The sequence below is a fragment of the Candoia aspera genome, chromosome 1, assembly GCF_035149785.1.
Source record: "Candoia aspera isolate rCanAsp1 chromosome 1, rCanAsp1.hap2, whole genome shotgun sequence".
NCBI classification, from domain to species: Eukaryota; Metazoa; Chordata; class Lepidosauria; order Squamata; family Boidae; genus Candoia; species Candoia aspera.
Genome location: NC_086153.1, coordinates 116,536,441 through 116,564,089, shown reverse-complemented (window position 1 = coordinate 116,564,089; position 27,649 = coordinate 116,536,441). Strand labels below are relative to the sequence as shown.

Below are 27,649 nucleotides of genomic sequence, written 5' to 3'. Positions count from 1 at the left end.
CGCAGCACGTTGGATTCAAAAGCAGAAAGATGCTTCCAGGTGTACAGGGGTGCAAATGTAGCACCTCACTGGAACTGTTTAAAAACAGATCTGGCTTTTTCTGCAGTTGTGCTGCAGCTACAGAGGCCAGACTTGTGACCCTGGGAGCCAATGCATCTGCTTCAAGGAGTTACAGATAGGAGCTATATCTGTTCCCATACCCTCCAAAGCATCTTTGTGCTCTTGTATCCAAAGGCTCTATTGCAGTAATATTTGTACTTTGGAGGAGGAGAACTGTTTCAGGTTTATGTCAGCAACTCATCAGCTCTGCATTCTCAGTGACAGAGACAGAGATGATAGAGATAGAGATAGAGACATGTAGACAGAGATAGATCTGGATAAACTAGGTCGATGGAAATGTCCACGAAAGGGAGATGGAAGTACACAAGAGAACTCCTTTGAGGATATACCCATCCTTTCAGAAATAGTCAATAAAAACCAGGGTGTTATAGCATCTTTTACTAATACTCTTCAGATATTATCATAGCCCAAGGAGCCCACGCTTAGGAATTCCATAGGACTCTCCAAAAGAGGTCACTCTCAGAGACAGTGCCTTTAATAACCCAATGTTGTGACACACAGAAATATGATATGGGTATTTGCTGCTGCTGCTGGTGGTGGTGGTGGTGGTGTTGGAATCTGGTTCTCTAAGTCCATTCAGATCTTCTCTAGAATATAATTGCTTTATTGTCGCATGGGGTTTTTCAGATAGCATTTATTCATTCATTCATTCATTCATTCACTCTGTGTGTGTGTGTTAGTTTATTTATTCAGTATATTGCTGTAAGCTCCGTGGACTCCTTGCATGTCATAAGTTTCTGTTCAATATAATAACAATAAAATGTTTTGTTTTTTTTAAAAACACTCAGTCCCATGCTATGAGTAATTAATTCTAAAACCAGCCTGAAAAATATTGAAGCAAGTTTCCTTTTAATTGAATTCTAGTTTCCTTGCATCAGAGTTCATTTTCCATGTCTAGCACCACTGAAACTGTGTCATTTACGTCTTACATAGAGGAGAAAAAGAATCCACACATGTTAATCACTTGGAATTAACTTTGGGATGAAAAATTGTATCCACTGACTCTGCTGATGTCTTTTCTCTTGGCAAACAATATTCATACATTAATGCATACCTTACATACAAAATAAACAAGGCTTTGATTATCATGCATAATTCTATATTTGATTCCCAGAAGAAATATATATTTTTCTGCTTATTCAAGTGCAAAGCACAGAGAGAAAAAAACAGTAGGGTATTCATAACATCAGAAGGGTTTTCCCTATCAGAAAACTTAAGAGTTTACATAATTTCACTACAAAACTAAGGAAAATGAAACTTTATTCCAGGCTATGATAAAACTTCATTCTGAGCCATCTGTTGTCCAGTTGTAGAGGAATTAAGATTTATGATAGTAGCAGGTACTGCAGTGACAATCCGTGTGATTCTCTACCTTCATGTTTCCATAATTTGGAATGGGAGCCTGGAGATGGGGAAGCACACTTTAAAATCAGATTTAAATGTATTTCGAAAGCCCCAGTGAGGTTAGGTACTATTTTCCCACTTAAAGTAAGTTCCCACTTTCATCAACTTTTATATAGACTGGCCACCCTTGGAATGACTGCCTGTGCTGGGGACAGGTGACCAGTGGCCCTAAGTGTTGCTGAACTACAATTCCCAGCATACTTTTCAGGGGCCACCTTAACAGGATTGCTGGAAATTGTGCTAGCACTGAGGTTCCTCCAGTTGCCTACCCATGGCCTAAGCTAATTATATAGTTATTTTTATATGACCTATTATATAATCATTAGTTTGAATGGTTACATAATCCATTGCAATTAAAAGTAGAAGACCACTCCCCAAAGTGGAAATAGGCAAATATGCTGGATTTCAATTCCCATCACCCAGTCATCATGATCATTGGTCATGTTGGCAGAAGAAGCTGACTAGAGAATTAAGTGAGCCAAAATCCAGCACACTGGAGTGCATCAGGTTGGAGAACTTTGCAGTAGACTGAATCTTAAAGTCAGGAGGAGGAGGAATCTGTTCTATAACATCTAAAGAAACATTTGGCTTCAATCTCTTGAACAGCAGCATTTTACCTCCTCAGCCAATATGTTGTCAACTAGTTAAAACCCAACAACCAATGTATGTAATCACATTGATTATAAAATTAGTCTCAGGTTAGAATTCACCAGGCTGGTATGAAATGACATGAAGCCCATGAAGTTCAATGGGGGGAGGGGTGGTGGTGCAGTGAGCTAACATAGAACTTGTGCCAGTAGACAGGGTTAAGATGCTCATCTTGTGCATTTAATTTCTGGATACTGGATTCCCCCCCCCCCCTCTAATACTAGAATAATTCGGACAGACAGGCTGGAAGAGAAGAGAAGGATATGGGATACTGTTCCTTTATAGGAAGCAGGGAGTGAGGGTATACAGTAAGAGGTCTGCCCTTTCAGAAAGCTTCAGGGCCCAACCTGTCATTGAACCCTCTCCTCATTTAGGCTGTTTTGGATGCTGGGCTTAATGGTCACACATCTTCTGGGGGTGGGTTTTTTTTAGTGGTAATGGCCTTTGGGTCCACATAAGTGGAGTTCCAACTGTCGCAGAACATTTTAGTCTAGTTGGCTTTTAATGTATAGTGTTGCTTTCTTTGGGGTTTGTATTTATAGCTGACTTTTTGCACACTGCCCAGAGTCACTTAACTTGTGACTACTATTGAATTGGACAGCCATATATTATTTGTTTGTATGTTTGTTTGGACAAATAAATAAATGAATAAATGGTCCTCCTGTTCATTCTGTTTAGGAAGATGCTGGATGAATGTCCCCAGATCTGGTCTCTGATAACAGACATTAAATATAATGTCTCAGAATTCATTCCAATAAAATATTTACAGTTGATATTTTGCCAGAAGTCTTGTTTTTCTCTAAATGAAAGCACAAGCCCAGAACTAATATCCAAACACATGTTGAAAACAAAGTACGTTCATCTGTCTTCTGCTTATGGTCCCTTCCTGTAGTCGTCTTCTCCCCCTTTGTTGCAGTTCCCGGTTGTACACTCCACACAGAAACTAGGTTGAAGAGGAAGGGTAAATACAATTGCAACCCCACCCTACATTGCCTAGGGGTAGTCCCATTACCTCTTTGAAGGCTCTTGCTACACAACATTTCGCTTCTGATGTAATGTTCTTGGGCACGGGCATAGACTTTTTTGACCTCATGGGAGTGGGATAAGCTCTTGAGAAACAACATCCTGCACACTGGTACACAGGCCTGCCATTGAACCATTTAGTCACCTTAGTGTTCAAGGTTAGTTTACATTCGGTACAATCTAGCAGACACACAAAAAGAATATAGAAGAAAGGTTAAATCCTGTTCTAGATTCCACTTAGGTCTCCACATTCTAACATGGAATGTTGTGTTGTTATGTTACGTTACGTTACGTTATGTTATGTTGTTGGTATGGTATGGTAGGGTAGGGTAGGGTAGGGTAGGGTAGGGTAGGGTATGGTATGGTAGGGTAGGGTAGGGTAGGGTAGGGTAGGGTATGGTAGGGTAGGGTAGGGTAGGGTAGGGTAGGGTAGGGTAGGGTATGGTATGGAATGAAATGAAATGAAATGAAATGAAATGAAATGAAATGAAATGAAATGGAGTGCATTCCAATAAGCTGGACCTGTGTGATGGGACAGAAGCATTTAGGTTTTTACACATGTGCAGCCTACTTCCAAAGGGAGAAATTGTCCTAAGTTCAGTGTTCTTAGAAATGTCTACACACTAATGTATAATAAAATAAGTAGAAAAGCTTGAACGAGAATGTATAACATCAGGAATAAAATGGTGGGCTTAAGTACTCATTCATTTCTTCCCTCCCAAACTGCATTATTGGGAAAACTTCATAGGAACCAGGGTTCCTGCTTTAGTGAAGTGGTAAAGATATTTGTTTTTGATAATTTGATCAAGCCACAGTGTGCTCACTAACCAGGACTAGAAATCAGTATTTTAATTGCATTCGAACTTGTGTATGCACATGTGTATTTACATAGGGCAATCTTTCCTGTTTATCAGAGTACAGGAGTCCCTGTACAGATTTCCTGAGCACTCTTATTAATCTAAGATTTTTCCATTTATCTGTGTTTTCTGCCTTCTGATCTTTAACACTTTATCAGTCTTGCAACCCTGGAATGTTAGCAAACTTGACCACCTTGCTGCTCACTTCAGTTCTGGAACATTTAAGAACATGTTACAAAACATTGGCCATAATAGAGACCTGTGGCAGAATCCATTGTTCCCATTTAATTCAGGAACTATCTATTTCTGATTTCTGTTTTTACACAGTTACCAATATATATGAGAATGTTTATTTTTCTTTATTTCTTTATTTTACAAATTTATTCACTGCCCATCTCACCCCTACGGGTAAGAATGTTCCCTCTTTCACCATAGCTATTAAGTTTGCTCAGGAACTTTTGGGGGGACATTATCAAAAGTCCATGTATCAGAATTAGATCATTAGATCAACATGCTTCTTTGCACTCTCAAACAGCTCTAAACAGAATGGAAGACAATTTAAAATTGATGTCACATTGATAGTGCAGCTAACATATCTGGCAGGAAACAATTTTCTGTATTTCTGCTACCACCTATTGGTTGTCTGGAGTTTTGCAGCCCCCAAATGCTAGCACTAATAGATTGTTCTATGTACAGAGGTTAATAGTAGGGATATGTTACATATTTTTTATAAATAGATTAGTCATTAGTTAGATTAGTTTGAATACTTTAAGTACCTTTAAATGGATACTGCCTGGACCAGTGATCTGTTCATTTTTAGTTCATTGGTATAGGCCTGGATTTTATCTCATGTCCTAGCTGGACTCTGTTCTGTACATTTATTTCCTGGAAAAGTTACTTTAATTGTAAGTATCTGACCTACATCTTCCATAGAGAAGATGCAGAACATTTGTTCAGCTTTTATGCAATATCTTTGTCTTTCATTTAAACACCTTTACAGTACTGTGTGATAATGTGATATAAGGTCTAAGTATCTCCCTACATGATTTTGAAGTATTTAAAGAAATAAATGGTCTTAATGTTTTTCATACCTTTCATGCCTTGATGAGTCTTTGCTTGGCATGAAAATCTCATTAAATAATGTAGCAAGGGATCCTCCCTGGATGAGCTACTGAGAGGGTCACAGTTGAAAAGCTCTGTTCTTGGTATGATAAAGTTAAAGTAAACAAGTTAAAAGTCATTGTGTTAGGAGTGCCATACTTAGAATCTGGAACAAATATAATGTAAGATTGTCTCCAGATGTACCACTATGGTTGTCACCTCAAGAAGCATTTGTTAGAAGAGAAAACATGGGAGGAATAAGCTGGTTAAAATACAAAGATTTGTTAAATTTTAAGGAGGGTGAACCAAAAATTAAAACAAGGGAAATGTTAGAGTCGGAAGGTTTTATATGTCATTGATTCACCTATGTACAACTAGTAGAACGTTTTAAAGAAGATAAAAAGAACTATAAATTTGTTAATGAAATAACTCAGTTTGAAATGGATCTTTGTATAAATGATAATCATGTTATTACTAATATGTATAAGATGTTGTTACAGATGAATATGGAAGATGAACACATCCAGGACTGTACGATTAAATGGGCTAAGAATTTTGGATATAATATCATGCTGGACCAATGGGAAAACATGTGGACTAAAGGTTTGAAATTTACGCTGAATTATAACCTGAAAGGAAATTTTTATAAGGTGATGTACCATTGATATTTAACTCCTGATAAGTTGTCAAAAATGTATAATGGTGTAACTAATGTTTGTTGGAAATGTTTACAGGGTGAAGGAACCTTTTATCATCTTTGGTGGGCTTGTGAGAAGGCTAAAAAGTTCTGGGACCAAATATGTATTACTATTCAAAAGATTCTTAAAGTAAATATACAAAAAACCTCAGAACTGTTTCTTCTGGGGTTGATGGAAAAGGAGTTAGAGAAACATCATGGAGTTTTGCTGTTATACATGATTATAGTTGCAAGACTTCTATATGCACAACGATGGAAAGATCCACAAATACCTTTGGTTGAAGATTGGATTGTTAAATTAATGGACTTGGCACAAATGCCTAAATTAACAGCACTAATAAGAGAACACTCTGTTTCTAGATTTATATCTACTTGGCAACCACTTTTAGAATACTTGCTTGTAATAGAAAAAAATGAAGTTTTAACTTTGGGTTTTAGTGATTAAATGGTTTGTTTTAATAGAAATAAAGTTATGATAGTTTAATTAATGGTAAGAGATTAGATTTGTAAATTTATCTATATCTGTATTGGAGAAAGTCAGAAGTCACTTTCCATTTCTGTTTTCTCTCTGTTGACACTTTTATGTTTTTTTCTTTTTTCTTTAGTTCAGTTTTATATCTATTCTATACTTCCTTTTTTGTATCTTAATTATACTTTGAAAAAGAAAAAAGAAAAAAGAAAAGCTCTATTCTTTATACTCATTCACTGAATCTGTAACATGGAAGCATTTTAAAAAGTATTCTGATGAACAATTGCCTACCTTTTTAGGATATAATCAAATTTATGTCTGATTTTTTGCAAAGTAGTCCCTGAAAAGATTGCCAACTTCTGAGAAATTGCCTATAATTATGGTCTATAGATGGTAGGGTTTTTATTTATTTAGATATATATTCCACAGGCTTATTTATCCAGTTTATTTACACACTGAACTTATTTATTGGAAATCTACTTTGATCAATTCAGCAAAGGATTGTTACCTTGTCGTGGTGCTGGAGCTTGAGCACCTCCATGATGCCATGAGCTAAACCGTGAAGGGCCACCCAAGATGGGAAGGTCATGACAGAGAGGTCAGACTAAATGCGATCCCTGGGGAAGGTAATGGCAACCCACCCCAGTATTCTTGCCGTGAAAACTAAATGGATCAGTACAACCAGAGATATGTCAGTATACCATCGGAAGATGAGACCCCCAGGTCGGAAGATGGTCAAAATGCTACTGGGGAGGAACAGAGGATGAGTTCAACTAGCCCCAGGCGTGATGACGCAGCTAGCTCAAAGCCGAAAGGACGGCTAGCGGCCGACGGTGCTGGTGGTGAACGGCGAATTCGATGTTCTAAGGATCAACACACCATTGGAACCTGGAATGTAAGATCTATGAGCCAGGGCAAACTGGATGTGGTTCTTGGTGAGATGTCAAGATTAAAGATAGACATTTGGGGCGTCAGTGAACTGAAATGGACTGGAATGGGCCACTTCACATCAAATGACCACCAGATCTACTACTGTGGACAAGAGGACCACAGAGGAAATGGAGTAGCCTTCATAATTAATAGTAAAGTGGCTAAAGCAGTGCTTGGATACAATCCAAAAAACGATAGGATGATCTCAATTCGAATTCAGGGCAAGCCATCTAACATCACAGTGATCCAAATATATGCCCCAACCACAGATGTTGCAGAAGCTGAAGTAGAGCAGTTCTATGAGGATCTGCAGCACCTACTGGACAACACGCCTAAAAGAGATGTTATTTTCATCACGGGAGACTGGAATGCTAAGGTGGGCAGTCAAATGACACCTGGAATTACAGGTAAACATGGCCTGGGTGAACAAAACGAAGCAGGACATAGGCTGATAGAATTTTCCCAAGACAACTCAATGTGCATAACAAACACTCTCTTCCAGCAACCTAAGAGACAGCTTTATACATGGACTTCCCCAGATGGACAACACCGAAACCAGATTGACTACGTCCTTTGGCAGCCAAAGGTGGTGGACATCTATACAGTCGGTAAAAACAAGACCTGGAGCTGACTAGTTCAGATCACGAACTTCTTCTTGCACAATTTAGGATCAGACTAAAGAGATTAGGGAAGACCCACAGATCAGCTAGATATGAGCTCACTAATATTCCTAAGGAATATGCAGTGGAGGTGAAGAATAGATTTAAGGGACTGGACTTAGTAGGTAGGGTCCCAGAAGAACTATGGACAGAAGTCCGCAACATTGTTCAAGAGGCGGCAACAAAATACATCCCAAAGAAAGAGAAAACCAAGAAGGCAAAGTGGCTGTCTGCTGAGACACTAGAAGTAGCCCAAGAAAGAAGGAAAGCAAAAGGCAACAGCGATAGGGGGAGATATGCCCAATTAAATGCAAAATTCCAGAGGTTAGCCAGAAGAGAGAAGGAATTATTTTTAAACAAGCAATGCACAGAAGTGGAAGAAGACAATAGAATAGGAAGGACAAGAGACACTAGAAGTAGCCCAAGAAAGAAGAAAGCAAAAGGCAACAGGATACCAAGTCATCTTGTCTGCCTCCTGAAGAATCTGTATAACGACCAAGTACCAACAGTAAGAACAGACCACGGAACAACGGATTGGTTTAAGATTGGGAAAGGAGTACGGCAGGGCTGTATACTCTCACCCTACCTATTCAACTTGTATGCAGAACACATCATGCAACATGCTGGGCTTTAGGAATCCAAGGCTGGAGTTAAAATGGCTGGAAGAAACATCAACAATCTCAGATATGCAGATGATACCACTTTGATGGCTGAAAGCGAAGAGGAACTGAGGAGCCTTATGATGAAGGTGAAAGAAGAAAGCGCAAAAGCTGGCTTGCAGCTAAACCTCAAAAAAACCAAGATTATGGCAACCAGCTTGATTGATAACTGGCAAATAGAGGGAGAAAGTGTAGAAGCAGTGAAAGACTTTGTATTTCTAGGTGCGAAGATTACTGCAGATGCTGACTGCAGTCAGGAAATCAGAAGACGCTTAATCCTTGGGAGAAGAGCAATGACCAATCTCGATAAAATAGTTAAGAGCAGAGACATCACACTGACAACAAAGGTCCGCATAGTTAAAGCAATGGTGTTCCCCGTAGTAACATATGGCTGCGAGAGCTGGACCATAAGGAAGGCTGAGAGAAGGAAGGTCGATGCTTTGGAACTGTGGTGTTGGAGGAAAATTCTGAGAGTGCCTTGGACTGCAAGAAGATCAAACCGGTCCATCCTCCAGGAAATAAAGCCAGACTGCTCACTTGAGGGTATGATATTAAAGGCAAAACTGAAATACTTTGGCCACGTAATGAGAAGACAGGCCACCCTGGAGAAGATGCTGATGCTAGGGAGAGTGGAAGGCAAAAGGAAGAGGGGCCGACCAAGGGCAGGGTGGATGGATGATATTCTAGAGGTTTACGGACTCGTCCCTGGGGGAGCTGGGGGTGTTGACGACCGACAGGAAGCTCTGGCGTGGGCTGGTCCATGAAGTCACGAAGAGTTGGAAGCGACTAAACGAATAAACAACAAAACTTTGATCAAACCTTCTGAAGGCTAGGCCTCCCGGGCATGGGGGTCAGAGTTTCAGTTTGAACCTGTGAAGTGATTATGTTGATGGATGCTTGTTGTTTATTTTGGTTGCCAATTATGTATTTATTTTTTCTTGTTATGCTGTGTTTTTAATAGTTATTAGCTGCCCAGAGCCACTATGATGAGATGGGTGGCCATATAAATTGAATAAAATTTTAAAAAATTAAACAAATACATACAAACAATCCTCCCTAGATATAATTAAACAATCCAACAGTTTAGAAAACATAAAACAATCTAAGAGTTACATTATTAAATAACAAGAACCAACAATAACAATAATCACCGTGTGCTTTCTAAAAATTTCATATTTTAAAAGCATCTCACCTTGTATGGTAAACTCTCCCTCTGGCAATGAGTGAAGCATGTTCAGAGATACAGATAATATTACACAAACGACAGCAGCATACTTTCCATAGCAATCCATGATGTTCCTACAAGACAGAGAAATACAGTGGACTTTCTGCCCCCGTACAATTTTACATTAATTTCTGTTGATTAAGTTGATTTACATGTAGATACAAATCCAGTTTACTAGGGCTTAAGTTGATTTATATGGATTTCGATCCAGTTGGTCACCAGATCTGAGCTGCAAAAATCTGGAGTACCTCTAGTTGGTAGCAAAGGGAGATACCAAAACACTCTATTTGCTCCATCTAATAATTACTTGGCTGTTTGTAGTCCAGAACTAACTGCCTACAACTGACTTTGGTGGACTTGGTTTAGGATCACAATTTTAATCTGGTTTCTGAATTTTATATTGGCTACAGCTATGGGCATTGTTTCAAAAGTACTGCCATGAACCTCTAAACGTAAGATTCTGCTGTTAGAAATCATCTCATTTAAGACGCAACATTGGTTTCCATGAACTGGACCAATCAAGCTGTATTTAAATGTTATCATAACCAAGAGTGCACAATCTCCCAAGGTAAACTATAGTGTACTGTAAATAAACAGAGAAATGGGTAGCTATTGGGTTAGTTTGGCCAGAGTTTACATATCTGTGAACACTTTCATATAAAATGCTAAGCCAGGCTTAACTGTATCATAACTAAAATATTTACTCACGTATGCATTGCCAATAAGCAAATAGTCTGCTCTCTGTCTTCCATGTCAGCTGCTAACCCAACTGTGGAGTCCTTGGTGCTCTCTGAGCCTTGTTGTTTTCTTGCAGACATTTCATTGCTCCTTTACCAAAGCAACAACCCAACCTCCCACAAGAGGAGCTGTCTAAGAACATTATTCAGACCAGCACTGACACACTGCAGCAACCCAGAACACCAGAAAAAGGAAACAGATCATCTATACAACATCTTCCAGCAAAATGGATACCCCTTCAACTATCAAAAGTGCCTGACCACTCAACCCACTACAACCCAACCAACAGAAACTATGAAAAGGATAACACTGCCATACATCAGAAACATCTCAGAAACTACCAACAGACTGTTACAACCGCATGGCATCACCGTAGCACATAAACCAACTAAAACTCTTCAAAACATCTTAAGTAACCCAAAGGACCCAGTAGCCCAAGAAGAAAAAACAGAAGTTATTTACAACATACAGTGCAAGGACTGTAGGATAGACAGGCAGAAGACTAGCAGAGCGCATCCACGAACTCCAACTAGCAGTCAGAAGACATGATGAAAACTCCTTAATCTTACAACACATGGACAGACTCAACCATACTTCCAGCTGGGAAACTGTGAGCATCCTAAACCAAGCCAAATCCAAAAATGCCAGAGAATTCCTGGAAGCCTGGCACTCAGACAAAGCAGCCATCAACAGACACATAGAGGCAAACAACATTTACATACCATTCAAAAGAGACAACAGAAAAGCCAAAAGACCAGAACACCAGAACACCTCCTCACCAGCAATCAACACCCAGATATACAAAGATTAACACCAGGATTAACATCAGATGTTAATCAAACAGCACAATACACCCTAATCAAGGAACTATTAACTCAGTCAATCAACCAAGCAGCAAACAACAGCTCAATCTAGGAACTCCCAAAGAGAGAACACCCCCACCAACATAGACCAGGGCAAGCCACGGTATATAAACTGAGAGCAAGGCCCACTCCCTCTTCGCACTGAAGATGTTGCCTACTCTGGCAATGAAACGTTTGCAAGAAAACAAAAGGCTCAGAGAGCACCAAGGACTCCACAGTTCAACCCTGAGCTACAAATATTCTCTTCGATTGGTACTATCCCAACTATTGGAAGCTGAAGTCTTTTGTCTGTGGGTGCAAGCAATTTCTGAGAGTGAGAATCTGACCTGAGCAATGATTAATGAAGCAGGCTTTATAACTGTAACAGAAAGGAGATTTATTTACAGAAAATACATTAGAGAGATAGACATGTCCTAGCACCTAGCAAGCTACATCCTACCAGGAGAAAAGTCCAAGAGCATGTACTACATCCATGGCTCCTGGAACAAAAGGCTGAAGGAAGTGACTTCAGACTAGCAATCGTTTAGACAAAGAGCAGGCAGTGTGATAAATATAGGGGACACAGAGTAAATGCTTAACTTTATCTACATTCTACTGTCCCCTTGTGGTCAGAAGGTCATGAGCTGAAGATTCCAAGCCATTGAATTTAGACCTCCAACCCCCTTTCTTACTGGCCTGTGTGCCAGTCAGACTCTCCCTAAGGGCTCTGGGTCTATCAGTGGACAAAGTCTTAGTGAATATATCTGCCAACATCTCTTCTTATGGGCAGTATTTCAGGCCAGTGAGTCCCTTTTCTTGAGCATCTTGTACACAGTGGTCCTTAGCATCAACATGTTCCTTTCTGAATGTAGTTTTATCCATTCGGAAGAGTTCAGTATGCCCTCAATTGTGCTCCAGCAGGACTGTTGGCTTTGACTCATCTTTCCCATCATCCATGCTGTCTTTTGCCTGACTTGTGCTGAAAATATATATTCTGCTTCAGTGTGGATGATAGGTCAACAACTGACAGCTTTTTGCTTGACCAGTTGACCACTCCATATACAGTAGCTGTCCACTTGTGGGCTTACAATCTGTCCTATCTTTTGCCCAATATGCATCCACGTAGCCCACCAGTTTTTGAGCTGCTGCTGCCTAGAAGTCTGAGAGCTAAGTGTGCAGTGCCATTTAGGTATCTGCCCCCCGTTCCCCTGCCTTGACTCCAATTCAGTCCCCTTTGGTTGGTGCTCTCACCTTCCCATACTGGAATCTGACTGCTAGAGCAATGTCTGGCACTGGCACTGTGGCTAAGTAGAAAAGCTTTCCAACCGAAGTGCTGTATTTGTCACTCTCAATCAGGGGCTTATTGTTTGCAGATTGTTTTAAGAAGGCAGTTTCGTAAGTATACTAGCTTCATTGACTTCAGGTAGCTCTAGGGATTCAAGAAATCTTTTATTTTCTGTTTGTCTCTCTCTTTTTACCTGGATGCCAATATAATAGGAGCTTCTTCCCAGCTCTTTCACCTCTATCTCTTGTTGAGGTTCTTTGCAATCTCTCTTCTTGCCATGGTAACTGAAGACTAAATCATCCACATAAGTGAGAACATATGCCCATCTGTCATTTCTGAATCTGCGGTAAAGACAAGGATCAGCTTTACTTTGCATGAAGACTTGATTGCCAAGGAACTGGTTCAGCTTCTCATTCTCACTCTCGCTGCTTGCTTCGGGCTATGGATGTTCTTTTGAAGCTTATACCCCAGATCAGGTATGCTTGATCAATGGCACAAACCTCTCATGTCCTTACCATACTTCTGAGTATATTCCTTGGCTAGCAGTCTTGCTTTATGGCACTAAATATCCCCTTCATACTATTCTTGGTCTTGAAAGCTTTATTGCATCCAAAAGTTTTCTTTCCTGTGGTCAGCTTGAAAAGATTCCAAGTACCATTGTTGTGAAGTGCTTCAGTCTCCTCTTCTGGAGTTCTTCTCCATTTGTCTCCTTCAATGGCTGACATCCTTTCAATATCCTTCCCACTGTGGGGTTCTTCCACTTCTTCCCTCTTGACAATGGAGGACAGTCTTCAAGGTGGACCACATTAGTCAGACCTCTTGGAGTGTCTGGAATATGGTGCCTTAGTTTCTCCTTCTAATTCCACCATGCAGTTAACTTCTAGGCATGCAATACATTGCTTATGGACTTGCTGTTTGCCACAATATGGGAAAGAAAATCTGACACTACATGTTTATTCTGTTTTTATCTCATTGAGTAAGCTATGCTGTATACTTTAGTGGTAGTTGTGGAAGAATCTAGAATAGTGTATCTCTTGCAGCATTAGGAATTGCCAACTATCACATATGCAGTTCAGTTTGGTTCTCTTTTCTTTTGGCACATATGCATACACTTAGAATAAAATACAAATATGTGCCTGATTTGATTTCTTTCGATTAATGAAGAGTTCAAGGGAGTTAAGTGGTTAAACAGACCATGTTCTGGTAGTGTCGGGAATAAATAAATGTGGTAAAAAAGCACATGGAAAAAAGGAAAGAAGTGAAAGAAATGGGTGAAAATAGAATGACTACAGGAAGAAAAAGTGTGAAAATTACATGACAAAGTACCACAGAAATATGTGGAGCCATGCTAATGGGTAGTAGGAAAAAAAACACTTGGTGGAATGATGAAGTGAAAGAGGCTGTGGATGAGAAAAGACACACATAAGAAAATGACTGCAGCAAAAGTGAGGATGAGAGAAAAATATTGCGTAGTGTGTATCAAGAGAAAATTATAGTTACAAACATGATTACAAAGAGGCATAAAAATGCTGCGTGATTTTGATCGAAATAAAATATTGTTTGGAAGTGGGTGAAGAGAGCTAAACAAGGAGTCTCCAGCAGTATAAATGGAAATAAAAATAAAAGTGATGAAATTGTTTGTATTGAGGCTGAAATGAGGTAACACTGGAAGGAATGGTCATGGCCAGCATAGACTTTGACAAGGAGACCGACAGTGAGCAGCCAGTTCCAGAGTCGCCAGATGAACCTCTGCCTGAGAAGCTGCAGGCAGAGGAGGCTGTGCCACTGAGTAACCAGGAGACACAGCTGCCACCAGTCTCGGAAGATGAGGAGTCACACACACCCCACAAGGGTTTGCCATGCAGAGAGGAGAGCAGAGCAAAGTTGCTCTGCAAGGCTCCTCACAAAGGAACCTCACCCTTCCAAATGAGCAACACTGGGATTGCTTCTGTTTAAGAAGAACAGCGAGCTCAAGCCTCTCCATTGGCAACAACTGTTCATTTACCCAGACTCCATGTGCCTTGACTCCCAACTTGAAATCTCATGACTTTGCCTCTGGACCTGCACCTGCTAACGACTCTTCTACAATGTTTGGACACTTGGACTTCGCTTGACTACTCTTGTTCCTCCTGTTTTGGATTTGGAACTCTCTTAAGGCAAGCTTGCTGGACTTTTGGGGACTTGATTTCTCTAGTGTATGTACAGTGTGTGTGTGTGTTGATTTATTTGCTTCACAAACTTCTCAGTAAAGTTTGCAACCATCTCTCTGTGTGTTTGTGGGTGCTTGGCCTGAGACAGGACAGGAATAGTTTAGAGATTGATATGTGATATGTTAAAGAGTGAAAGTGAAATAAATACTATAGATATTAGTTCAAGAAAAAAATGATATAAATGATATCATAAATGCCGTGAGAATGTTGAAAAATGGGACAGCTGCATGTATAGATGGTGTAACTGGAAAATTTTTTTAAAATATGTGTGTTTGCATATGGAATGGCTGTGCAGCATGCTTAGTGGGTGTAAAGATTGCATTTGTGCTTGACTATTGAAGAATGCCATTACTATAAAAAGGTAGAAAAAAACTAATGCAAAACTTACACAGGGATTAGTTTGTTAAATGTACCAGGAAGATATTTGGCAGAACTATGATTAGAAAAGTATGACAGGTGGCAATAAGCAACATTTAGGAAATTGAATATAGCTTATGCCAGGCAGAGTGTGCTGAGACCAGATATTTGCTCTTCAGTAGATCATTATGAAAAAGATAGTTCACTGTATATCTTAATTTAAAGAAAGGGTATGATAAAGTGAACAGTCCTGAATTATGGAAGGTTTTGCATGAATATGATCGGTCGCTGAATTCTATATGAGCTAATTGAAGTAAAGCTAGCATGAGGATAGATGGGATGGTTAAATACTGAGTAGGCAGTAATACAAGGATATGTAATGTTCCCTTTGTTGTTTAATGTATTTATAGTTAAATACATAAGGAGTGCTTGAGGTGACATTAATGATGTATTGGTTAGAGATTTGATTGTACTTTGATATGCAGACAATGTCATGTTCTTGGTTGAGAGCCTGAGTGATTTCCAGCAAATGTAAAAGCCTGAATGATTTCCATAGATAAATTGTATGATGCAACAAGGAATATGGATCTGCAGTTAATATATCAAAGACCAAGGCAGTTGTGTCTGATAGGGAAATTGACTTAAAATGGCAAGTTATACATAAAAGGTGAAAAACTAGAGTAAGTAAATGAATTGTACCTTGGTAGAATGTTTACTAAAATTGGGAAATTAGGTAGAAAAAATTTAAAATGTGGAAATGCTAGTGGAAAGGTAGTGGGCATTTTATAGTCTGCTGCTTGTAAAAAGAAAAATGGCTTTGTGTCAGCCCACTTCATTATAACAAAGTGAAATGTGGGGATGTCAGCAGAAACATAAAACTAAACTGAACGCACTATAACTACTCAAGCAGTATATATAGTAAACCAAGGACAGGTTCAAGAATAAATGAGTGACGAATGAATGTGGATTGAAAATGAAAGTGGGTGACCAGTCCAAAAAAAATGTGTTACGATAGTTTGATCATGTAGAGAAAATAAGTAGGCATCAAATTATGAAACATATACATCAAGGAGTGAAGTGTGAGTGGAGGGGAAGACCAAGAAAGGCATGGTTGGATGGAGTTGTTGAGATTCTCAGGAAGAAAAAAGGGAGAAGTTTAACAAAGGCAATTCATGAAGCAATGTATGGATGTGATGGGAGTAAGGAACATTTGCAAGGGTAAAAAGGTATAGAAAGATGTATTTATTTTTCTTACCTCATTTTAAATTCCTTTTTTAAACTATTTCTTATTCCTTCTTTGAGCTCTGAGAGAGTTTCTTACTCTGAAAGTGAATAGCACATGTATGTATGTTCCTGTTACCTATCTCATGAAATTGCTCTAAGAACTTTTTATTGATTTATTTGTTTATTAATTTTCCTTGAAAGAGAGCTATAGCATAATGTCACAAATTTAGAGGAAAATACATTGCATCAGTAAGCATTTGGCAGAGGCAATGTGGCATTTTACTTTTTTTTATTCCTTTGCATGTGGTTGTGTTTCATTCCAGTAAATACTATATGTACAGTATATGTGTGTGTGTGGTGTAAAGGTTAAAGTGCGGTATTAGGAGCAGGAAGACCCACATCCTCCCTTAGGGCACAGAAGCCATCCGAACTAACTTTGGTCCATTCAGTTACTCTCTCTCAGCCCTAGCTGAGAAACATCTCTCTATTAACCTGCATTAAATCACCATGGTAGATGATGATGATTTATAAAATTTGTATGCCGCCTGACTCCCAATGACTGGGCTGTAATCTTCAGCGAAGCAGACTTTACCTTGCAATGGATTGATTTGGGCTGATTATATACTAGACAACCCTGTAACCCATTGGGTCATCCTTTGAGAGAAAGGTAGTGCAGCCTGATGTGACCAGAATGAACATTAAATTTTAGGCTGACCATATTTTTTTTACCCCAATGCTGGATGGTCCCATGATCATCTAAGAAGAGTATATATCGTAAATAAAAAAATAATTGTAGTGGCAAATGAACTTCAGTAATAAGTCAATATTTCCTTACCTAAACAGAGAAATAGAATGAGCACGGATGGGAAAAAAAGCAGTGGGAGCGGGAGCGACTTCCGACTTCCTGCTGGCTTCTCCACTGACTTTCCTTGTGGGAGGCTGGCAGGGAGCATCGGACATCACAATTATGTGACTGCGGGGCTGCTGCAATGGCCACAACTTTGCGAATAAAACTGGTCTGAACGTCGTGGAAATTTCAATTCCACAGGAGTAATGGGTCCTGGATTTTTTATGCATTCTTTAAGTTAGCAGATTTTAGATACCTTGATTGAAAAATTGTTGTGGTATAATGCACCATTTGAGCTAACTTGAGGGTACAAACAAACAATGAGAGTACACACATTCAAACACAAACAATTACCTGGGAGTAAACTTCAGTAACATTTATTCCAAACACGGAATTATATATCTTTTTTGGGGGGGGAATGAAATTTTTTTTGGGAAAATGAAGTATGTAACATTCCTTTTTATACCACCTTTTACTGATCTAAGTACACTTTGCCATTTTAAGAACATACAATGCAAAATATATAACTTGATTTATTCATAGATTTATCATGTCTGGTGTATTTATTAAATATGAAGTTATAATTTAGTAATACAAAGATTATTGTACTTTTATTAATTGAAGTTAGTTCAATTTACTTTAAAATCTTTTAAAAACTTTCTTTGGTGCCAGAAGTGTCATATTTAATGGAAGAGTTGACAAAAAGATGACAATATCACAATAATAAAATTATTTTTATGTCACCTGGTTTAAATGTATTAATTATGTGCAACAAAGGCAGAATGCATGTCTACTCCCCAGTTCTAGGTTTCTAGATTATCCAATTAAATAACATCATATCTCTTCTGCTTCAGAACATCCAAGAGGAGAAAGGAGGGAAAGAAGTCAAGATGGGGGTGCAACCCCACAATCAAAGTTCGGCCTCCTTTAAATAGTGTGAGACACATTAAAAGGGGGCAGGGCTTTGATTACGCAGTTGCCCCTGCCATTTTGACCTTTTTGATCCCCCACCCCCTACCCCCAGAGATTCAAGTAAAATTCTTCAGAAAAATGGTACATAAACAGTAACAGACATTCTAATTTTATTGAAAGAGAATGAGGGTGAATGAGGCATCTTTTCCAATGACAGGACAGACTGCCTGGATGTCCAGGGGAGGCATGATGAACTGAAGGCATCTCCACAAAAGCAGAGCCAATGACCGCAGCAAAGACCAAAGAACTGGTGACTAGTCTGGTTCTTCAGAACCTCTCCAGGTAAGGAGAGGACAGGATCCCCTATATGTGCTCCAGATGGCTGCTTCTTGAGAGGAGACTGCAGGACAGCAGTCTTCTGCGGGTCTGAGTGCCAGGACATGAAGGGATTAGCCATCTTGTTTGCAACCATGGTGGACCCTTTCAAAGGACACTAAGTTCACAAGCTCTCACTTTCTAATCATTTTCAGAATTGCCTATTAACTGCCTTAAAGCTATTAGAGACCTTCAGAATGACGAGTTTGAAAAGTCACCAGATGAGTTTAGCTTCAACTCTCAGCAAAAGAAAAATTAATTACAAGCTTAAGAACTTAAAGAATTTGAAGTAAACAGCAAAAAGCTAAATAAGATTTTGATCTAAGACAGTTACAAACAGATTAAGGGTCCAGTTAAATTTGGAATATTGACGTTTACTATAAGATTTTGGAATTAATTATAAAAAATAGCTTCTCATGGGGACCAGATATTTTGGCTATCTTGACTTATAACAAAGATAAGCAACTTTATGATTTTAGAAACTGGACACTAAAGGGGACTGAAGATTCTAAGCAGAAGGGAAACAAATACAAGTCAGCTTTTGGTATCAGTTAACTGGGACTTACAAATGATTCAAAATGTAACATTGGAAATATTAAAGGAGACCTTTGAAGAATGGAGCCAGAAATTAGTAGCTACAGTATCAACAGTGTCAGTAATGATGTCTGATTCTATGGATACATTATGTTCAAAAGATGTCAATGAGGGAAAGACAGATGTGGAGCAAATTTTGTCTGACAAGACAAGAAAGTACTGAAAGTGGAACTACAAATGACAGGCCAAGAGAATGATTTGGAAAAGGATGCTTTACTGAATATACAAAAGAAACTGGCTGAAGTATTAAAAATTAAAGGGGAAATACAAATGACAAACCAAGAGAATGGCCTGGAAAATGTTTTCTTATTGGATCTACAAAAGAGGCTTGTTAAACCCTTGAAGAAGTTTGTGTGATGAGACAAAGAAGAAATGAAGAGAAATCAAATCCTATGACAATATTTGGATGAACTAAAAATTAAGACTGTTAGAAGTAAAAGGAAGGAATATAAAGTTGGTTTATTTGATCAAGGTTAAAATAAGAAATTAATTTGCAAAGTTCTGGCAACCCTTTATGGACTTTTTGCTGACAGGATTGAAAAGTTGATGTATGGATTGAAAAGTTGATGTCATATGGATTTGCTTATAGATAAGGGATGGGATATGGGATGAAGAGATATCTGTTTCTAACCTTATAGGGGGTAAAGAGTTACTAAATGTATCTATACTTGTAATGAAGGTTGGAGTCCTTTATATATTTCTTTTCTTTTTCTTTATTATATTCTTTTTTCTTTTTTCTTTCTTTTTCTTTTCCTTTTTTCTTGCACTTTTTATTCTTTCTTATTATTCTTTTTTCTTTAAGTTTAATTTGCATTAGTTTTTACTATTGTAATCAAAATCCTTAATAAAAAATTATATACCAATGACAACACAGACTGCCCAATACAAAAAATAGCAAAATGCAAGTGCTTCTTCGATGACAATTGTTTCTGCAAGAGGATTTTTCTCTTTTCAAAGGAAAAAAACTCAACAAACCTGTAATAGGTAGAAATATTATATGGGCTTTATACATTTATTTCTTATTTCTTGATTTGTAATGTAAATATTTAGGGCTGCTCTCTTAGTCATGGTAAGTCTCCAATTAAAGAGTTATCCCAGGGTTCATTTAAATTCCCTGTTGATTTTGTACCCCGACTGGAAAAGACCTTAACTTGCAATTGCAATTAAGCCATGATCAGGACTGTACCGATTTGATTTACATATATTTGTTGCCATCCCACTTCACATATTAGGTATACATATGAAATATAGTCTGTCCCTAAACTCAGAAAAGTTGAGGAGGTTATTGGCTACTATCTATTTGAATCTGCAGGTATTTCCAAACCCAAATCCATTCCTCCTAATGTAGAGCTCTTCCACATCACTAGCATTTACACCCTTCGTGATTATCTTCACTTCCGCCAACCTAGAAATGCAGAAATATTGTGGACCAATTGTCACTAACCTTTTTTTCATTCACCCGTCTAAGAGAAGAATGAATAGAAAACCGTCCAATCAAGACCTCACCCATGAGTTACCCCAGGTCATGGAATAACAAAAATTCACTCAGTCCCACCTCATATAAAAAAGAAATAAAACAAATAGCTTTTAACTAAATAGCTTAACCCCATCCCATCCCATCCAGTGGTTTCAGAATATATATTAGTGTTCATTTGGCTGCTGGTTTACAAATAAAATCTAAGCAGTTGCTATGATAGGAAGGTATGTGAAACAATGTGAGCTGTAAGTGCTGAAATCCCACAAATGCTTTCTGGCTGCCATGCCTTCCATTACACTGTTAAGACATCCTTGTGAATGTGAAATAATAAAAGATCAGCAACTTGGGTACTTTTCAAACTTTTACCATGGTTACATGCTGTTACAGCAGTTGCATTAGAAAAGCTGCGGGAGATTTATTCTAAACAATGAAGAGCAGGATGCTAAAACTCTGTGGAAGTAGGAAAGCCCAAAAGTAGGTGAGTTGAAGCTATAAGTTCTTCCAATAGGAAAACACACAAGCAACAAAGTCTGTAGAAATACTACGATTCAATGGTGAATGTTAAGAAGAAACTGGTACAACAAGGTCAGAATAAATCAACAAAGCTCCCCAAAAGAGATGATACTATGAGAACCATCACATTCAGAGCTGATCAGAAAGTGGTGCAAAATGCAGATGTGAAAGTGCCCTTTGAGAACTAAAGCATCTGTCTCAAAACTACGGGGGAATGCAACAGGACATTCCTACCTATTTCCTGTTGCAGCATTTTGCACTTCTCAAAAAGGTGCTCCTAGGTGGCTGCAGCAGGGCAAAGGAGTCAAAAGGTCCCTTCTTCTGCAAGTGGAGGTGCCTCTTGTTTGTTGTGTTTGATCCAAATCAGTGAGAGACTGCATACCCACTGCTGGGCATATTATGTGGAATACATTGTACTTGAGGATCCAAAGAAGAAAATGCAACTGATTCCAACCATGCTAAAAAAGCACCCCCTCAACACAAAACAGTGCTATATAACATCCCTGTAACAGTGCACACAAACACCAATTTTGAAATTAAAAAAAAACAATATTACCATTATTAAAGTTTTTTAATCTGAGGAACACTGAGGTGCTTGCAAAAGTTATTGAAACTGATATGGAAGTTGAGGTGGAAGCTTAGTTTGTAGGCACAAAAGTACTTTTGGCAATGTATCTATGACAACTTAGTAATAGCATTTTTTTTTCAAAATTTTAGCTATATGAGGTGTTACAAACATTTGATCATTTGATATTCTAAATAAATCAACAGTATACATATACATATACATAGTTCATGTTAAGAAACAATATTACCTTTCTTTTTTTCACGTGAGCTCTGTTGATTAAGGGTATGAAAGAGGGTTTTTGATGCTTAGCTGCAGCTTGTCTGACAAGGCTAGGAAAGGATAAACCCTGTGCTTTTCTTTTATACCAGCAAAATTAGTCCATCTTCCACTTACATTTAAGCCAATGGATCAACTGTAATTTCAACTCATTGGCTAAATATTGCTTGATGTAATTACTATTCTGCCATACTGATATTATCTCTTTGTTGACCCTTAAACAGATTGCTTTTTGCATTCTAATATTAAAGAAAAGTCAGATGGTGATGACATGGATCAATGACGTTTGCTACTGTAGGAGAACTCTGTTAGTCTGCGGTAGCCCAAAATTAGGAGTCTGGTAGCACCTTTTCAGACTAACAAATTTTATTAAAAGCCATAAGCTTTTGGGACCTGCAGTTCACTTCATCAGATGCAATAGCTCACAAAAGCTATGTCTTTTAAATAAAATTTGTTACAGTAGTCCAAAAAGATGCTACCAGACTCCTTCTGATGTTCACCATGTAGATTTGTCTTCCGTTAATTGCACTGCATTGCCATGTTTTTAAATAACTTTCACAAAACAAAAACGAAGACTGTTTCCTTGACCAAATTTCCTACAGCTTTTTAAATGTCCAAATTTTCCTTTTTCTTCCTATGATCCTCTTTCAAAATCCCATATCAATTGAAAACAGATTAGTAAGAAAGATACAATTATAAATTCATACATTATTGTATACAATACTGCTTCCTTCTATATTTGTTCACTCTGCAATGTTTTCTGTCCGCAGTTTCTTAAAGAGTCTTTATTTTGGAATGATTCACAGTGGTTTATGTTTCAAGCACACAGCCACAAACCCCACAACATATAGATAATGCTACAAATTCCACAATAGATAACACTTCCAATAAATAACACTTCTAATCTTTTAATGACTTTGTATTTCTAGGTGTGAAGATTACTGCAGATGCTGACTGCAGTCAGGAAATCAGAAGACGCTTAATCCTTGGGAGAAGAGCAATGACCAATCTCGATAAAATAGTTAAGAGCAGAGACATCACACTGACAACAAAGGTCCACATAGTTAAAGCAATGGTGTTCCCCATAGTAACATGTGGCTGCAAGAGCTGGACCATAAGGAAGGCTGAGAGAAGGAAGATCGATGCTTTTGAACTGTGGTGTTGGAGGAAAATTCTGAAAGTGCCTTGGACTGCAAGAAGATCAAACCAGTCCATCCTCCAGGAAATAAAGCCAGACTGCTCACTTGAGGGAATGATATTAAAGGCAAAACTGAAATACTTTGGCCACATAATGAGAAGACAGGACACCCTGGAGAAGATGCTGATGCTAGGGAGAGTGGAGGGCAAAAGGAAGAGGGGCCGACCAAGGGCAAGGTGGATGGATGATATTCTAGAGGTGACGGACTCGTCCCTGGGGGAGCTGGGGGTGTTGACGACCGACAGGAAGCTCTGGCGTGGGCTGGTCCATGAAGTCACAAAGAGTCGGAAGCGACTAAATGAATAAACAACAATATTTTAATCACAGTTAAGACATTTAGATTGGCCCCTCTTCTTTTCTCTCTATTCAGTATGAATTCCCTTTTGCTTGGGTTTTGAGTAAGAGATAATTTTGTCACTATCTTAACTTACTTCTGAACATCTCCACCAAAATTGAATGTAGATACCCATATTAACTGTTCAACTTCTCAGATAACCAATTTGCCAAAAGAAATTTCAGCATTTAATAAAAAAGGAAGTCCATTATCAAGACATTTAATAAACTGAATGGTTGCTGTTCTGCTTCAACCTTTCAGCATGTTTAGCCAAGGAGATTTCATCCATTATTGTTCACAGTGAGCAGTTTTAATTGTAGAAGTAACTATAACAAATCTGGCTGAAAATGTAGCATATCTTGCTCCAAGGAACAAGTAAATAGCTATGACAGAGATTCATAGCAGCTATGAACAGAGTATTTTATTCCATACCATACTACTACTCAGAAATATCTTAACTAAATTTGTAAACATATTTTTTACAGTGTCTTTCCAATATAGTCCAGTGTAATATTTGGGGAGGAGGGGAACCGGGGCTGAAAAATTCATCAAATCATTAATCAACCCTGCAAAATTGACCAGTGTTGTTGTGGCCATATTGCTGAAAGGGATAGCAAGAATGATGTATGACCTCCCTGCAAGTGCTACAGTGTTGTTTTACTGCCAGTTAGTATATTGGATTATTACCGTTTTCTAATGCCTTTAGGTAAATAGAGTAGGGGTGTGTAAAATTAAGGGTTATATAGCAATAAGAAGGAAGGAGAGGGAGAGGGAGAGGAGAGGAGCTGTGACTGCATTCACACTGATCTATCTTATTTAACAAAAATTGAACTTTATTTCCTACATAGATACCTACATAACTAACACTGTAATCTTTCATATATTTGCTTTACGTAAACTCTTTGGTACTTATTCTGAGTAAACATCTAATTTCTTGGCAATGATGATCTCAGAGAAAATGGAGGCACGTGGATGGAGATTTATAAACAAGCAGGAATAATCTGTGATGACTGGAACATGTGCACATTCACAGATAAAAACTTAGGCTTTGTTATAGTTGCAATGTTGTTGGTTGTACAAAACACGTGGTCTTTCAAGTATTACTATAAACTTAATGGACATTGGGCAGTACACTTTGTCATGTGCCTCTTGAGCAACAGTTTTATTTTGGAAAACTGCTGTCATAGTGGCTCATTAATAAAAGAAGCTCCAATGTAGAGCCTGTCTTGTCCGTATTAATATCAACACATAGTCAACCACCCTAAGGCTGGTTGTTTTATGCAATAGGGGGTTTATCTTGAATTGATAACAAAATTTAGAATAATTACATTTTTCTGAGCGTATCAATTTTTTACTTAATTCTATTACATTTAAATTGTGCTTCCCTACAGAACCTGGAAGACTTATTTTTATCCTTGAATCAATGCAAAAAACAAAACAAAACAGCTTAAACTGAAAGACAGTGACTGATCCAATGTCATCGAGGAACAGGAAAGGGGCATTTGTTAATCCAGCTCATCCAACAAAATGTCATGGGCAAGTCCTTTGTATCTTTTGGGCATCTCTCTCCTTTCCTGTTTGACTTCTATAACTTAGGCAATGAGTTGGGCTGTAATTCCTTCTGTCGTGTCTGTGTGCACGTGTGCTTCCTGTGCCATTGTACTGTTGATTTAAGCGATAAATTAGAATTTGTGCTTCTATTTTGTACTATTAACAAGCAACTAGTCTTTTGCTTCCAGGACAGCAGATTGATGTCAGTCTCTCCTGACCAGGACTCTGCTGTAAATCTCCAACCTTTCAATTTTAGTTTGTTTAACTAGGATGCTAAACTTGCATTCAGCAGAAGTCTCTCAGAAATTCAACACAGCACAACTAGAGAAGAATCTGCAAAGTAGGCTGAAACCATATTAAAAAGCTATTGCCCTTTCTCAGCATGAGGATATAGTTGCCTGGTTTTATCCACAGCAGTTTAAACCAGTTGTCTTCCCACATTTACAAAACTCTTTGTCCTGTGCTTCATGGCCTTGAAGCCAAGCAGTTGTTGGTTTTTGATATAACTGGCATCTCCACTTGGAGAATCTCTGGCTTTACCTCTCACATTTTCATTTAAATTAAGTATTAAATGTGTCTGATTATTGTTGTATAAAAATAGCTCTAATTAATATATTTGTCCATACAAATGTATACGTTCAGTTTTGGGTGCAGGATACTGGATGCACTACAGCCTGTTTGGCTCTGAGCCCATCATGGTCTGGATCTAGCCTAGTTATATGCATGGATGCACTCAGCCAAAACATGATTTTCAGCACAAGGTAATGATTTGAAGTTCACCAATATGTGAGTGCTAATCAATTCACTACAATTAAGTCTTGACTGCTGCATATAATTGGGTGCAGTTTCCTTATTAAGATCTTTTTTGAATCACAAAATGGACCACATTTGAGCAGTCTACACATATCACTGATGCTCTGGAAAATGGCAACCCTTTATGTGCAGGTTTGCATCTCAGAACTTCAAGACAAAGATATTGTTTGTCTCTCCACATCAAATTACAGATATGGCCCAATTACACTTGGCCCCATCATCAATCCTTTTATAGCAAGCTTGAAAAGACATAATCTTTTCTAATATATTTAATTGAAATTTTTATTATGTATTTCTGTAATATGACTTTGGCAATGCCCTACTCCAGAATGACTTTGGACACACACAACATAAAAAACAAATGCAAAAAAAAATACAATTAGGGAAATAAACAAAACAGCAAATCAGAGGCCACACTTAACATTTTTGAGGATTGCAAGAGTGGGAGTAGTTGGGGTGATGATGTAAAGTGAGCAGGACCACAGGCTCAGGCTTTTCCTGTTTTGAGAGTTTTGGAATGTTTCTGAGTAAAAAAAATCAAGTCTGGTTTAGGGTTCATACAACCATGTTTTTTGCCTCAAAATGGTGAGAAATTGTACTCCTGAGTTTTAGCATTTGTGGTGGGAAAGGGATGAAGCCACATTTTTCTGGCTTTGAAATCAACAATATGTAAGTTTAGAATGAAGAATATGTAGTGATTACACTCAATGTTTTGTCACTTACTTCCTTAGCTAAAAGAACTTAAGAATTTAATTTTAGAAGTACATTGTTTTTTTAAAACCATTTTATTACAAAATCCATTTCTTAATCTAGAATGTTATTACATATCTAGCTTTTCGTTTGCACTCCTAGTGATTTTGTTTTTCTCTGTTCCAAATATATAGCACTCAATTCAATATTCTTGTAACTGGCAGTATAGCAGTAGTTTGCAATCAATGAAAGAACAGCAGGGATCCTCTGAAGTCTTCAAGCTTGTAATATTAATTAGATAGAAAATACAAAGGAAATTTCTGTGAACAATAATGCAGCAGTAAAAATGCCATAGCAGTAGCCATTTTTATCTCCCATATGTATTTTTATTATGCATCTTTACTGTGAATTCGGGAAAACAATTTTAAAGATCTGGAACATAAGGTCAAGGTCTACTCTCTTAGACTATAAACGTATTTATAATAATTTTAATGTGCTATAGAAGACTAGGATCCTAGCAATAATATACTAGAATTTCACCTCAGCCTTAAACTTACAGAAGTACTAGCTTTTAGTCTCTTTTCCATATTTATAAAATGAAGATGCTACTACAGAGGTTCTTAAGAGAACAGAGGAGATAATATGCCATTTTTGTGGTTCACATATTGTATGTTCTGTTTTAACTATGCATTCTTGAATAAGCTATAGTTGCTGTTCTCACATATGTGGACTCAAGGATCCCCAAATCTGGGGGGGCTAATATGCATAATTTGGATTTTCAGAGTCTCACAAAATTGTCGCTGCAATGTAACCAGCCACAAAATATTCATTTGTCAGATTAATACATTTGCAAACCAAACACATGACCATAGCTTTGTATCATTTATTTTCTCATAGTACCTCAGAATATATGTTGTGACCAGATAACATTTATGGATATAAATCATTCAGCTAATGCTTTGCATATGTTAATGTTTGTTTTGTTATTGTTAAAAGAATAGTGCTAAATTCACTATGTGATTCTATCCAGTATCAACCATGAGAAATAACAGG

At 38.0% G+C, this 27,649-nt stretch overlaps 1 protein-coding gene across 2 annotated transcripts; it reads right to left on the bottom strand.

The window, feature by feature from the left end:
- Positions 1–950: 950 nt before the first annotated feature.
- CGA (glycoprotein hormones, alpha polypeptide) lies at positions 951–11,893 on the bottom strand. 2 transcript variants are annotated; one of them, XM_063291087.1, is made up of 4 exons: positions 11,833–11,893; positions 9,760–9,866; positions 3,185–3,375; positions 951–1,522 (listed from the first exon to the last, which is right to left on the bottom strand). In XM_063291087.1, exons 1-4 carry the CDS (start codon positions 11,865–11,867, stop codon positions 1,439–1,441), a joined length of 417 nt encoding a protein of 138 aa, XP_063147157.1. In that variant the 5' UTR covers positions 11,868–11,893; the 3' UTR covers positions 951–1,438. The 2 variants fall into 2 exon arrangements, with proteins under 2 accessions (XP_063147157.1, XP_063147164.1); XM_063291094.1 differs by lacking the exon at positions 11,833–11,893 and adding an exon at positions 10,497–10,560.
- Between the last annotated feature and the right edge of the window lie 15,756 nt (positions 11,894–27,649).